The 14,928-nt window shown below is 36.9% G+C and overlaps 1 protein-coding gene across 1 annotated transcript in view; it reads right to left on the bottom strand.

Annotated features, from left to right (window-relative positions):
• LOC131074497 (pyrroline-5-carboxylate reductase) overlaps nt 1-14,928 on the bottom strand; it is a 39,712-nt gene that overhangs the window by 3,704 nt on the left and 21,080 nt on the right. Inside the window, exon 3 of the mRNA XM_058011127.2 lies at nt 8,209-8,281. Coding sequence (XP_057867110.1) covers nt 8,209-8,281 — 73 coding nt within the window. The remainder of the gene's footprint in view (nt 1-8,208; nt 8,282-14,928) is intronic.

Below are 14,928 nucleotides of genomic sequence, written 5' to 3'. Positions count from 1 at the left end.
TCCTGACAATATATATGAAATATAACATTATATCCTGACGAAGAGCCTGAAATGATGGAAAAATCCATGAATCCATGAACATGGTGAAAATGTGCCCAAGATTGGGCTGGGACGCTAATTTCAAAAATGCATTCACAAGTGGAAAAATCCACTAGTCCATGGACAAGGCCAAAATGCACCCAAGACTAGGCTGGGGCGCTAATTTCAAAAATGCATTCACGAGTGGAAAAATCCACTAGTCCATGGACAAGGCCAAAATGCGCCCAAGACTGGGCTGGGGTGCTGAATTCAAGAAGGCATTCACAGGAGGGAAATCCATGAATCCTTGGCATGGTGAAAATTTCACCCAAGCTAAAAATTGAAATTTTGCCTGAGGCACGGAATCCAAGGAGTCGAGGAATAAAAAGCATAATTCCCCTCGGGCGAATTTTCGATTATCCTATTTTTAGACACCAAATCCCGACCAAATGTGGAAAATTTTATAGATTCAGAATCGGGGTGAAATTCTTCATCCAATGAACCTGGCTCCTAAATTTTAGGAGGATCCCTAAAAAATAGGGATGTTGAAAAAGAGACATGGACAATTCACAAAGTAATGGAAATTCCTTCCTTCAGGACATAATGCCAGGAAAGGTGAAAATTGACTAAGGTGAAAATTGACAATTCCTTCCTTCAGGACATAATGCCAGGAAAGGTGAAAATTGACTAAGTGTTGGAAATTCCTTCCTTCATGACAGAGTTCCTGAAAAAGGTGAAAATTTAGCTAAGTGTTGGAAATTCCTTCCTTCACGACGGAATTCTTGGAAATGTGAAAATTTGGCTAAGTGTTGGAAATTCCTTCCTTCAGGACAGAATTTCTAGGAAAGATGAAAATTTGGCTAAGTATTGGAAATTCCTTCCTTCAGGACAAAATTCCACGCAAGGAAGAAATACACCCAAGGATGAATTGAACATAAAATTTCTAAGGCAAGGAAGGAATCAGGGATGAACTGAACAAGAAATTTCCCCTCCAGGGAAAAATTTGAAAAATCCATGCTCAAGCATCAAATCACATCCAAATTTCAAAAGTTTTACAGATTTGGATTCGTTGGAGAATTTTCTCTCCTGGACCGCAGAACCCTAATTTGGAAATTTTCCTAAAAAATAGGAAATGTGCAGAATTGATGAAAAACCTTCTCTGAGCAAGGAAAGTTGAAGGGACTTCAAGAAAATTCTTCCTGAATCGAATTTTCCCTCTCCAACAATTCCAGATGTGCAGGAGCGGATATACGACGGCGGGGTCCACTTGCATGGCGAGGATCTATTGAACACATGGCAGTAGAGTGGCGCATTCATTACCAAAATATTTGACCAAATGGCGACCCGGTCATTGCATGTTGAATTTATGGCAGATCCCTTTTGCATGCAGTCGCCACATGTGGAAATGATGGATCATTTATAACATAATGGGGTGATTTTTGCATGGATGAATATTCAACGCATGTTGGGCGAATTTGAAGGAGGTGGTGCATTTAATGCGCAATGGATGCTATTTTGGGTACTTTTGAATTAATTGTATATGGGCATGATGGGTTATTAATTGGAGATTCCCACCTTGTTGCATCATGTGGGGAGAATCTTTTGGGCAAACCCTAATTAGGGTTTTGCATGTAGCCAAGGCTTGAAGCCTATATAAGGGGTGACCCCCCCTCATTTGTAGAGGAGGGAGCTTTGTATGACATTGTTGCGATAAGTTTTTGAGAAAATAATAGTGAAACATTGTTCTCTGATGGTTTCCACTTCAATAATTTTTTCAAAGCTTGCATGGTTTCACCTTCCTCGCTTAGATTAGAAATAGTAAAGTGCTTTGATTTCAATGGAGAATGTAATGGTGTCTGATGAATTTCCATGGTTCATATTTTTTGCATCTTGCTGATTGTAAGTTGTAGTGTAAAGTTAGCCTGGACCTCTTAAATATGTGCTAAGTTTGATTGTGGATGGTCGTTTGGACTACGCCGTTTTTGGGTATTCAAACGTACTTTCTCGATTTGAAAATCCTCTAACATCCCCAGAAGATTGCATCGGTTCTTGCGGAGTTGTAGTTGAACTTGGCGAAGCAGAGCTTGGTTTATTTGAAATTTGTCCACCAAAGCACTATTCATTGTTATCACTACCCTTAGGAGTAGATTTAGATCCTTCTAACCCTTTCCCCTTTACTTTCAGTTCATTTTAGTCTGTTCGAAGCAATACCATCATAGAATTGCCATATCCGATGATGGAGTTCCAGCCACAACAAAGAGGTGAAGGAATGATACAAACGTAAGGCCCCTTGGATTACTAGCAAACACATCAGCCAACTGAGTCACGTCCACGCATCTAAGGAACCTTGGAGTCGATTGTTTGAACTTCTTGCAATCTTAGCATGCAATCGTACTTTGATCAAGAGAGGGTGAAGTGACCGTTAGGCAACTTTATTCTGTGTTCGACGCTGTCATAAAAAACACGTCAACAGTTCTCTTCTCCCTTTTATATCTCATGTTTGAGGGAGTCACAACTTTTCATTTCATGTCTTTGACCATTCATTAACTTAATTAAAATTTAATTATATTTAATTGTATTCTTTTATATTTTTATTTTTATTTTATTATTATCATTTATCATTAAATTGTATTTCAAAGTCGAGACATTACAGCCCGCCCCATTCAAGATTGCTCGTCCTCGAGCAATGATCAATTTAACTAAATTTTCCCAATGCAAGGATTCCTAACTAACCCCTAAAGATTTGTAATCCTGAGAAAAGTTCTCTCTCATCAATTGTAACTGTAAGAACTCTGTTTGGTTGCTTCCTTGAGATAACAAAGGTGAAATCCTCATTCATTGAGAAGAGGATTAGAAGCATGACACACGTGTAAGACCTTAATAGCAATATTCTTTCTTAAATGTACTCATCTTTCTAGGTCAACAAAAAAATAGTATTCACCATGATAGAAATCAGTAATCATAAATATTCATGTAGTAGATATGCCCAACACGGAGTATACACATAAAACACGAAGTATACACATAAAACACGGAGCATACACATGAAAACACTAAGTATACACGAAGTAGACACATGGATATATTCAGATACAAGCATACACATGTAGATGTAGTTTACTTGGTCCACAAGAAGCAGGAATGTCCAACTAGGACCAGATCCGTCCCTTGGGCCAATCAATCTATCATTTTACCCATGGGAGGTAGGAGTGTCCAACCAAGACCAAAACCATCTCTCGGAGTAACCAATCCACAAGAGGCAGGAGCATCCAACCACGACCAGAACCATCTCTTGGGCCAATTCACTTTATCCACAAGAGGCAGGAGCGTCCAACCAAGACTAGAACCATCTCTTGGGCCAATTCATTTTATCCACAAGAGGCAAGAGCGTCCAACCTGGACTAGAACCATCTCTTGGGCCAATTCACTTTATCCACAAGAGGCATGGGTGTCCATCCAAGATCAGAACCATCTCTTGGGCAAAATCACTTTATCCACAAGAGGCAGGAGCATCCAACCAGGACCAAAAGCATCTCTTGGGCCAATTCACTTTATCTACAAGAGGTAGGAGCGTCCAATTAGGACTAGAACCATCTCTTGGTCCAATTCACTTTATCCACAAGAGACAAAAACGTCCGACCAAGACCAGAACCATCTCTTGGGGTAATCATTATTCCATAATTCAAAATAAATCTCTTCCACAAATCTGCTATAAAGTCTTCCATAATTTGATCATAAGATTGTCATAAAGTATCTACAATCTCTTCTCAAAAGTCTGTTACCAACTCTTCATATACTTCACCTTATATCTCCATAATATTCTCTCTTAATCTAGCGTATATATTATTTACTTGATTGTCTTCTTTGCACAATACACGTATATTTAACAATCTCTCATATTGTCTTGCCATTGTCATTTAGTTGTTGCCATATTTTTGGACGGAGTTAATACATCCCTTCTCATTGATTAGAATGCATAAATGATTTATCCTTACCCTACAGGCTAGCAAGATCATGCTCTGATACCACTTGTAATGTCCCCTTTTGGGATTGCCCTGAATCTTGCCCTTGTAAATATCGAAGTCTGCCAATTTTCACCCTTATTAATTCTGATATTAGATATTAATCCATTGACTTTCTTGTCTTCTTTGATCTTATGGATGGTTCCTCCAATTCCCCCTTCTCAAATGAATTAATCTCTTCTTTATATCTTCATTTGTGGAAAGTCACACCTCTTCATAAGAAATGAGTCATCATTCTTCATTGCTGCCCTTTGAGAATAATAAATTATTCTTCAAATTGATCTCCCTTGGATGTCCTCCTTGTTGTGACCTTTTCACACATCGCCCCATTGCAAATGGGGGCCCCCTGCTTTTTAGGCCCTCCCAATCTTTTGGCTCACATTTTGGGTCTTTTCGTAGCAGTCTCGTCAATTTCCTCAATTTGCGAGTGTTTGGGGTCTTATTGGTCAAGTATGCTTTTCGTTTGGGTGAATTTGATGAAGTCTAGGACTCATTTTGTTAATTTTAGGGTTTCTGCCTTCAGTCCTAGATTTTAGGGGTTTCTTTTAGGGTTTTGGAAAAACTGAACTTAGAACTGGAATAGGGACCCTTCAAGGAACCTCCCAGTAAAATTTGAGCGAATTTTGAGCACTTACTATTTTTAGTAAGTTTCACTGCCTCTCTCGGATTGGTCTAATTTTGCCAAAAAAAAAAACTTACTATTTTTAGTAAGTGCTTTTCTGACCTATTTTGCCCAAACCTTGACATTTTGAAACACTTACTATTTGGGAAAATCTATTTTTGGTAGGTTCTTCACAAGAAAACACTGAAAATTGAACATCCCTGAAGACGCTGAAGACTGAACGCTCCTGAAGATCATTTCTAAATCCGGAAGAGTCAGAAGGCAGACAAGTTGGATCAAAAAAATGGTTAAGTTTGGAACTCCTATTCCAGAAGAGGAGAGCATGCAAAATCATCCAAGTCTAGAAATTCACATCAATCCACCAATGTCTCATCCTGATCCGAAAATGGCCTGAAATTTCATTGTCTGAAAAATTTGAAAGATATTCCAAAATCTAGAATTTGCATTATGATTCCTGGGGACCTGAAATCACTCTCAAACATCCTGCCAATATATATGAAATATAACTTAAAGTAAGGACAAAGACATATTGAAGATGCCACTTATACTTAAATGTTATATATCATATATATACATGTCCTAAATTGGTAGAAAACATCAAATTCTTTCCTCAAGCAAGAATGTCGCTCAAACACTTAAGAGGGCGCCAAACTGGAGGAGCCATGGAGGATTCAAAAAACCACAATATTCCATGGCACATGCAAAATGCCGCCCTAGGGTGATGAAGGGCGTTAAATTCAATGAGTCTTGGAATTCATAGCAAATCAATGAATTCCTTCCCTTAGTCAAAATTGCACCTTGGAAAGTGATAGGGTGCCAAAATGGAAGATCCATGGAATTCATGAAGTGGATGGAATTCCATGTTCAATGCAAAATGGCGCCTTAGATGAGGGTTGGGCGCAAAACCAAGGGAAGCAAGGAAAATCCTCAAAATTGCCAAATTCCTCCTCACCATCAAAAATCCACCTAACACTCAAGGAGGGCGCTAAAGAGGGATAATGAAGGAAAGTCCTCTAAATCATGAATTCCTCCCCATGAAGAAATTCCGCCATGAGACAAGGAAGGGCGCCAAAAAGAGATGTGCACGGAGAGATGGAAAAATGAGTGAATTCCATGCCAAAGGTGAAATAGCACCCTAGATTGGAGGAAGGCACTAAACTCAAGATGCCTTGGAAATGGAGAAAATGTTGAAATTCCAAGACAAATGCAAGATTGTGCCTAGCAAAGATGAAGGGCGCTAAAGATGGGGTCCCATGGAAAACTCATGAATTCCTTCGCAATTGAGAATTGCACTCTCGCCAAGGAAGGAATGTTGAAATGACTAAGTCACGAAGAATCAAGGAAGTGATGAATTTCGCTATGAAGAGTGAATTCCATGCTCAGGCTTGAAAACTTGAAAAATTGTCTAAGGTGTGAAAATCCAGTCAAGGAGAAATGAAAAGCAGAATTTCTCCCAGAATTTTTTTTGAAAAATTCATTCTTGGGCATCAAATCAGATCCAAATTTCAAATTTTTTATAGATTTGGATTCGTAGGAGAATTCTCTCCCTCTTGGGCTTGAAACCCTAGAAATTTCCTAAAAAATAGGAGATGGTGAAGATTGATGGAAAACCTTCTCCAAGAAAGGAAAGTTGAAGAGACTTCAAGAAAATTATTCCTGATTCAAATTCTCTCTCCAACAATTCTAGATGTGCAGGAGCGGATATTCGACGGCAGGCTCCACTTGCATGGCGAGGATCTATTGAACGCATGGCAATATGGTGGCGCATTCATTGTCAGAATATTTGACCAAATAGCGACCCGGTCATTGCATGAAGAATTAATGGAGCATCTTTCGCATGCAGCCATCACATTTATGGCATTATGGCAAATTCCTTCTGCATGCAGCCGTCACATTCAGGAGATGATGGTGCATTTATGGCATCATGGGCGATTTTTGCATGAGGGTACATTCATTGCATAGTGGGCACTTTTTGAATGTAATGGTTAATTAATGCTTTATGGGTGCCATTTTTGGCAGGATTGTAATTAATTGTATATGGGCTTTATGGGGTATCTATTGCCGATTCCCACCTTGTTGCATCATGTGTGGGGAATCTTCTAGGGTAAACCCTAATTAGGGTTTGCATATTATCATGGCTTGAGGCCTACATAAAGGGGTAACCCTTCTCATTTGTACAGGAGGAGAGATTATTATCTGAGATTGTTGCATCAGGATTGTTGAAGTAGCCAACTTAATACATTGTTCGATTTTGATGGTGTATTCTTGTTCTATTTTAGCAATCCGCATGGTCTTGCTCTCTTCATAGATTAGATTTGCTTTCATGTTGTTAGAAGAACTGAATTTGATAGAATTACTTGTTGCAGAGTCTGAGCTCATAGTTTTGGTGTGCAGCTGATTGTTGCATACTGTGCAAAGTTAGCCTGAGCCCTTTGTTATGTGTGTATGCTTAACTTCGATTATCAGTGGAGATTGTTCGATTTGATGGTCTACATTGGTGATCTGAAAAACCTCTACACACCCTTTGAAGATTGCACCGCCTTCGCATAGTTGTGCTATGTTGGCGAAGCGAAGCGTGGTTTGATTTTGCATGAGTGATCCTGTCTCTTGTTCTTAGGATTAGATTAGACTCAGCATAGTTCTCTCTACCCTATTCTCATTTACTTTCAGCATTTTTCGAAAATCCAAAAATAGGGCTTTCATTGCAAATCATTTACATAGAAATCCTTGAACTTGCATGTGTTTGTTATCCTCAATTGAATACGTAAGGCCCCTTAGGTTAACAACAAACCCATCAATCAACTGAGTCACATCCACGCATTGAAGAAACCTTAGAGTTAGCCGTTTGAACTTTTTGTGCAATCTTAGCATACGGACTAATTTTGATCAAGAGAGTAAGGTGACCATTGGTAACTTTATTCTGTGTTCGGCGTTGTCATAAAAAACACGTCAACACTCCTCAAATGAGACTTTCTCCTTTCTATATCCTCCAATGTGAGGGAGAGGGCACACCTCTTCATCATGTATGCCCCTTTGGCAAGAGACACACCCTTTCCACCATTAGCACCCTTTGAAAGAGTGCAACTCTTCATTATTTCTGCCTTTTGAAAGGAACACAACCTTTCACATTCAGATCTGCACTTCTTATTTATATCAGATCTGCACTTATGATTTCCCAAATTACCGCCTCAAATGAGGTTCTCTTCTCCCTTTTATATCTCATGTTTGAGGGAGTCGCAACTTTTCATTTCATGTCTTTGACCATTCATTAACTTAATTAAAATTTAATTATATTTAATTGTATTCTTTTATATTTTAATTTTAACTTTATTATCATCATTTATCATTAAATTGTATTTCAAAGTGGGGACATTACAGTGTTCTCTTGCCAGTTATAGACAAGAACAAGCTTTGGAGATAATTGCATTATTTATAAAGTAAGTAAAACCAAATAGTATAATAGAGCTTCAATGTAAAATGTGTGGTGTCACACATCAATCAAGGAGAATGTATTAATGAATCAAGACTGAATATGTCAATTATCACCTGCTGCTGTTTCACCCACAAGGCAAGGCGTATTTGGCATCACCCTAACCACTCTTGCATTTCCTGCCCATTCCTGCATGCACTAGAATTGCTTAGTAACTACTACCAGTCAACAAGTCTGGAAATACTGCAATGGACTATATAAAACATCAACCCAGGAAATAAAATGAATAGATATAACTTCTAGTAGGACTCTTACTAACAGCATTGGCTAAGTAGTTGAGAATATAAGAAATGCTCCAAACTAATTTTGTTCTTGAAAAAAGTAAAGGCTTCACTAAATAGTACACATTTTCAATTTGATTCATCTCGAAGGGATCATATTCGTATAGCTTTTGCCTTTTACATCCCATGGTTCCCCAGGGTTTGGAGACTTAAATTTAACTGCTACTTTTGTTTCAGCTAGTTATTCAAGGGCCTTTTTCAGTTTGATTGAACTTGTAGGGATCATACTCTTATAACTTTTGAAGTTTTGTCACACCAATTTCATAGTTCCTTCGGATTTGAGGGTCTAAGTTAACTACTACTTTTGTTTTATCTAGTCTAAGTGCTTTATTGTGACAAATGCCTTTGGTATTCCCTTCTGTTGCTATCACAATAGTGTAATTTCTAGTTACATTAAACTATATTAGTCACTAGCAGGCATTATGTATTTCCTTACAGGACATACTATATGTCACTGAAGCAAAAATCATGAGAAATCACCATTTGCATGGTATAGAGATCCAAGTTAGCTTGGATCAATAATTTTGTAAGAAAAATCTGTCACAAATTTTGAGCCATGATTTAAACACAATTAAAATGCTGTACACATAAAACCTATTAAAATAAAAATAAAAATCATTTTGAAACTCATCTTTACATAAATTATTCAAACTTTCTACAGAAGATTTAATGACATAATGATGTATTTGATGAAGTGAAATCATATCGGATCGAATCTGGTCAATTATGGCCTTTAGTAGCTTTGAAATTTGCATCCAACTAATCCAAGCAAGTATGTCTAGGAGATCTAAGGTTTTGTTTCTAATTTTATCATAATTTATATTTAAGTTTAATTTTGTGTCATTATTTAAATTTAGGTAAGAGTTTTGGGTTTAGGGTTTACGTTTACATTTAATTTTAGTTAATTTATGTATACATTTAACATTATGGTTTAAAAATCCCCAACATCAACATAAAACATTACGATTTAAAATTCACTAGCATTAACATAAAACAAATACCTTAAACCTGAAATGCCAATCCTAAATTAAAATTATTGATATTTTAATTTTTAGAGATAGGTTTGAGATTTTTTATTTCAAATTTAGACTATCCATAACAGTTAATCCTAAACTATTTTATTGGTCTAGGGTTATCCATATTTAATTTTTAATATGCCCTAACCCTAACCACCAGATTTTTTAGGATTTCAAGATTACAATTTTGGTTGTCAATTTGGAAAATTTGGTCCTTGTAGGTTAGCTTTACCAACTTAACTTACCAAGTAAAATCTAGCTTGTTTGGTATCTAGAGCAAACTGTTTCAGCTAGTGTTTCTTGGGTTCCCATGATGGGGGAACATGGAGACATGAAAAGGAGGCTTCAAGAACAGCAAAACAAATTCTCAATTTGAGGACGTTGCATAAATGCTTGTGTATGTATGTGTATTGTGTGCATATTCTATTGTCCGTTTCAAAACAGCACTAAATGGAATAGCATGTAAGGATAAACCTTTCTTCAAATTAGAAGGGGAAGCCCTTTTGTAACAAAACTAAACCCCATAACTTGCACAAATGACCTTTAGCTTTCTACAATATGCAAAAGTTAAATCTTGGGATTCTGAGCACATGTAAGAAACCGCTTGTCTTTTGATTCTCAAGTATAGGCATAAAGATAATCAGCACTTCTATACACAGATGAGAGATTTTATGTCTTTTTGAATGATGTAAATGACCTAATATATGTCAGCTAATACCCACATTGACGAAAATAGCAATACCATGCCTACAACAATCACTAAGTTATACTCAACATACCAAAGTAACCCATAAGACAACACAAGAAGCTTGAACATTAGTTTCAGCAACGAGTATGCATAAACTTACCACTATTGGAAAATCTAATTGCCAATAGCACACAGCTATAGATTTTTTAAATATTTTTTGCATGCAATTTATTCAAGATAAATATAAAGTATACTAAAGTCCATACACTAAAGACAGTTTGTTTTGATCCAAACAAGCCCTAAAGACAAAATTGTCTAAAATAGATCACCTAAATCAAAAAAGCTTTATATAGACCTTAACTAAATACATCACGTCCTAAGATGAAAATTCTTAAAGATCATATAGCAGTATTTCTTGTCCAATAAGAGCAACAGTTAAAAATAGCGCATGTAAAGTGCTGATGGTTCTTCAAAGTGACTCTAATGCATCTTCTTCGTCCTAATCATGATGGATCCTCACAACAAAATTGAAACTCTTATGACAATTGAAAAATAACCAAACAGTCTTGGTGGCTTGAATCCGATTTCTTATCAAAAAATTGCCTATCATTTCTGCAAACTTTAAAATAAAATGAATGCTTCAAAACCTTGGACCTCCTCAAAGATGAAACCCCAAATCAATCTTCAGCACAGCTGCTTGAAAAAAACTGAGTTCACACCCTAACTATTGGAGACAAATCTGCAACTGGTGATTTGGATTTTTCAAGTATGATCAACTTCACAATCATCTTTGATAGCAGATAGTCAACTAACCTTGATGTAACTTTAATGAAGAGAGAAAGAAATGATAAAAATTCCATTATATTATCCCATTTTTTGCTCTTGTAATGCATGAAACTTTCATGAGATCTGCAACAAACCCTCTCCTATGGCACATGCGGACAATTGAAGAGATCTATTGTATGTCTTATGAAAGACTAAACTCTGTTTGCAACTACCATAGATGACTGAAATCCTCAAGTACACTTGATATGATGGAAAGGCTAGGATGTCTCTATCAAAACCAGCTGGAACCGCTCTTGCTTTCACTCCTATTGTGAACTAAATTTCTATGCCATTTGATGAGAGTGCAAACCCGCACTTGCAGGTTAGGATAATGTATAAGCAGCTTCCTAACCTGCTTTTAAACACTTGCTCTTTTCCAATCTTGCTGACTAGCGCATACAGCTGATTTTCGGGCTCCTTTTTACACTTTCAAACTTTGGACATTTCTCCCTAATAACATACATTGGAGCTTTATAAAAATATTTCTATGATGTAAGTCAAATCTGTACATCTTTTCTCGTGCACATGATAAAGATCTTGATGCTCCTATTATGTTTTAATTTGTGTTCATTTGCCCCAGAGGCATGTGCTGCAAGACTCCTTGGTCGCGTATCATTATATAAAACCTCAGTCCATCCTTCCTAAAGTGCATGTTTCTCATGTTGAGGACCTGTTTGAAGCTTCAGACTTTGATCAATGTGCATTCAAGCATGTGCTTTGGTTTTGGCATCCTCCCTTTGTTGGAAACTTGGGTATACTCCAGCATGATGCACACTTCTGGTTTATGAGTCACTTTTTGATGTTTTTAACCCAGACCAGGACATCAATTGGAGAGACACACTTCATTGCATAGGACGGTCCTTATTGTGTTGTTAAGTTGAACTCAAGACATTTCATGCATGAGTACACATAGAGGCATTAAGTGACACTTTCCTTTATCACTCAAAACTTTCCTTCATTGTCAAGGCACATGCCAAGGGTAAGAAAACCTTTTGACAGTTTGCAACAACTTTGGGTCACTCTTTGGTTTGGCACACTCCAATGATCTGGATGTACCATTTTCCATGCATTAGACTACTTTTGTCTTTTCTCCCAAATCCAAACTTGTTATTTTTCTCATTCGATGCATTGGAAAGCTCCTTTCCTTAGCCTTGCAAAGACAATGACAAGAGATGACAAATATATCATTCATAACCTAGAAAGACAATAATTTGATGATGACTTACAAGAGGGACAACAATATATATAATCATAATTTTCACACAATGACCAAAATAAAAAACAAACTTGAGAACACGGGTGATAATTGATAATTTAATATGAATTGTCAAATCATAAATTTTCAAGATAAATCAAAATGGTTTATATCAAAATTTTAAAACTTGAGACTTGACAAAACTCAGTAGACTTGATTTCAATTGAAACTATGGAAAAGTAAAAAATAATAATAATAATAATAATTAAAATCATCAAATCATCAATATTCAGGAAAAGTCATCAAAAAGTCAGCATAAGCAAGTAGATGAACAAGCTACTCAGCTGTTATATTTTCATGCAAGTATACTCAGCAAGTTTCCAATCTATAGTTTGTATCACAGTAGCATTACTCAGAATCAAAATTGACTCAGCAAACCAAAAGTATAAATTGAATTTAGTTACTCAGCTTAATGTAGAAAATCTTAGGAAAAAACAATACTTTTCCAACTGGCAAAATGCAGAACAAATTTTTAATCCAGAGCAAAAAGCAAAGGGTGGGGCTGCGGCCAAAGGGCAACACCATTGTGGTGTCCCTAAAGTGGGATTGAAGGATGAAGCTCCCACCACCAAGACAAGATTAAGGCCTTGGGGTTTAGGGATTTTTAATACTTCTTTAGAGTCTTTTCTTACTGTCATTAAGTGATATGCAAGAGACATCACGGACATCAAGCATCCACAAAAACTTGTTAAAGAGGGAGGCACATCGCAGGAAACATCCCTCAGATTATGGAGACATCCTAGGGAAATTTCCCACTTTGTTTGCAGAATGAGGATTGAGTGGGAACATTCTGTACCCATCACCCTGTCCCAAAAATGTACCCAGATGGAGGACGAATCCCTGAGGTATGTTAACTTCAGACAATATTGATTGAACAGTGCCAAAAAATCAGTTTATAAGCTGATTTTTGGTAGCATAATATACATCATTCTGACCAGATCAATCATCAGCTATGCAATGAGTTATATTTTATGTTTGACATCACCAAAATCTTATCTCTATAACCAAGTTGCAACTAATTAGATATATTAGTAGCATGCTAAACTATGACATTTTGCTCAAAAAAATTATGAGGGCTATTTGGGTTTTTAATCAGTCAACCACATACTTGCATGGTACTGCAATGTTATTGACCAGTATTATAATGTTGCCTGATCTTCAGCTATATAAATGGATTTAAATGGTATTCTATTCAAGCAGTGTGTTGTCAAATTTTGCTTGTGTTCACCACAATCTAGCAGGTTTGGAGATCGAAAATAGTTTTGAGCCCACTTTTTTTTTTAGTAACCTTTTGTTTAGATCTTATCTGTCTTTTTTGTAGACAATTAATTGGTCTAAGCAAATGTTGTTTCTTATTCCGATGAGTATAGACAATTACCATTGAATCCTTTTGGCAACTGATGTATTCAAACTCATGTTCAATTTGGATATTTGTAGTGTCCAATTATGTCAATAATAAGTCAACTTCTATCTCCGACACAGGTATCTGATTTATGTCAACGTCAATAGAATGCCTTTTCCTCTGTTGGCATCCCATTTGACTATGTCCAAATTTGCCTATGTCGAACTCCCTTTGGTGCATCTTGTCTTGCCTAGCCAATTATTGATAACTGATTTGAGAAACTTTCCAATGTGCTCATTTGGTACAAATCACCTATGCATTGTTCCTTGCCATCCTCCAAGCTAATGTCATGTGATAGAAGTTGCAAGAATCTGATAAAATCCCAGGTCTAGGAGTAATTTGGTCATTTCTTGTGGTTTTTATGTGTGCAGACATTGGTTGTGGAACCAAACATTTTCATGCCTAGGCAAAAAAACACATTCGATAGCTGGTTCCACATAAAATTTTCCACAAAAATCCTTTTGATTCATCCCTTCACTTCTCTTCTCGATCATCACTTGAAAATTTTCAACCCAGATCTAGACATTTCTATGTCCTCCACTTCTCTCATCCTCTCCCGTATTTTCCATGCTTCCCCTACTTTCCCCTTCGTGCAGGATTTTGAAGTGGATCTAGATATTTCCCATACCTAGTCCTAACATTAACTTCCCCCTCATTTTTCTGCATTCTTTCATCATCCAATTTTTCAGACTTTTGAGATCCGTCAAGACAATTCTCTAATCCTCTTCCCTCATCCCATCTTCCTATCTGCTTACATTCCCAATCTCTACATATCCTTTTTCTTCCATTCTCTCCACCCTTGCGGAATTTCAATCTGGATGAGTACATTTGCCTCACATTTACATCCTCTATCCCATCTCACAAGTTTTCCCAATGAATTCCCATTCTGCTCTCCTCTACCCTTTTGTGGATTTCCCTAATAGACCCAGGTTGCAGACTTCTTTCAGTCCAACATCCAGTCCCTTCATCCTATTCCAATATTCACTTCTAAACTATTTTCCTGCAAGGATTTTGCTTAGCCTTTTTCACTCATTTTTCAATTTCAAAGGTCAATCTAACTTCCAAACCTTCATACTTGCATCCACTTCAAAAATCAAGTCCTAGCCCAAAATCCCATATCCTATATTCTCATGTCCGATTTCCCATCGTTTTTTTGCATATCCTCCAAAAATGCCTCATGTTTGCTCCAACCTCTTCCAAATTGTTCCAAAACCACCATTAATGACCCAATAATACTTTGCAACTATCCGACTGGATTTTCCTACCCAAAAAACATTGTTTAATCTGTGCAGATTCAACATTACTTGAG

This window comes from Cryptomeria japonica, chromosome 9, assembly GCF_030272615.1.
Source record: "Cryptomeria japonica chromosome 9, Sugi_1.0, whole genome shotgun sequence".
Classification (NCBI taxonomy): Eukaryota; Viridiplantae; Streptophyta; class Pinopsida; order Cupressales; family Cupressaceae; genus Cryptomeria; species Cryptomeria japonica.
Note: the sequence above shows the minus strand (reverse complement) of the source record. Positions and strands in the feature narration are given on the sequence as shown.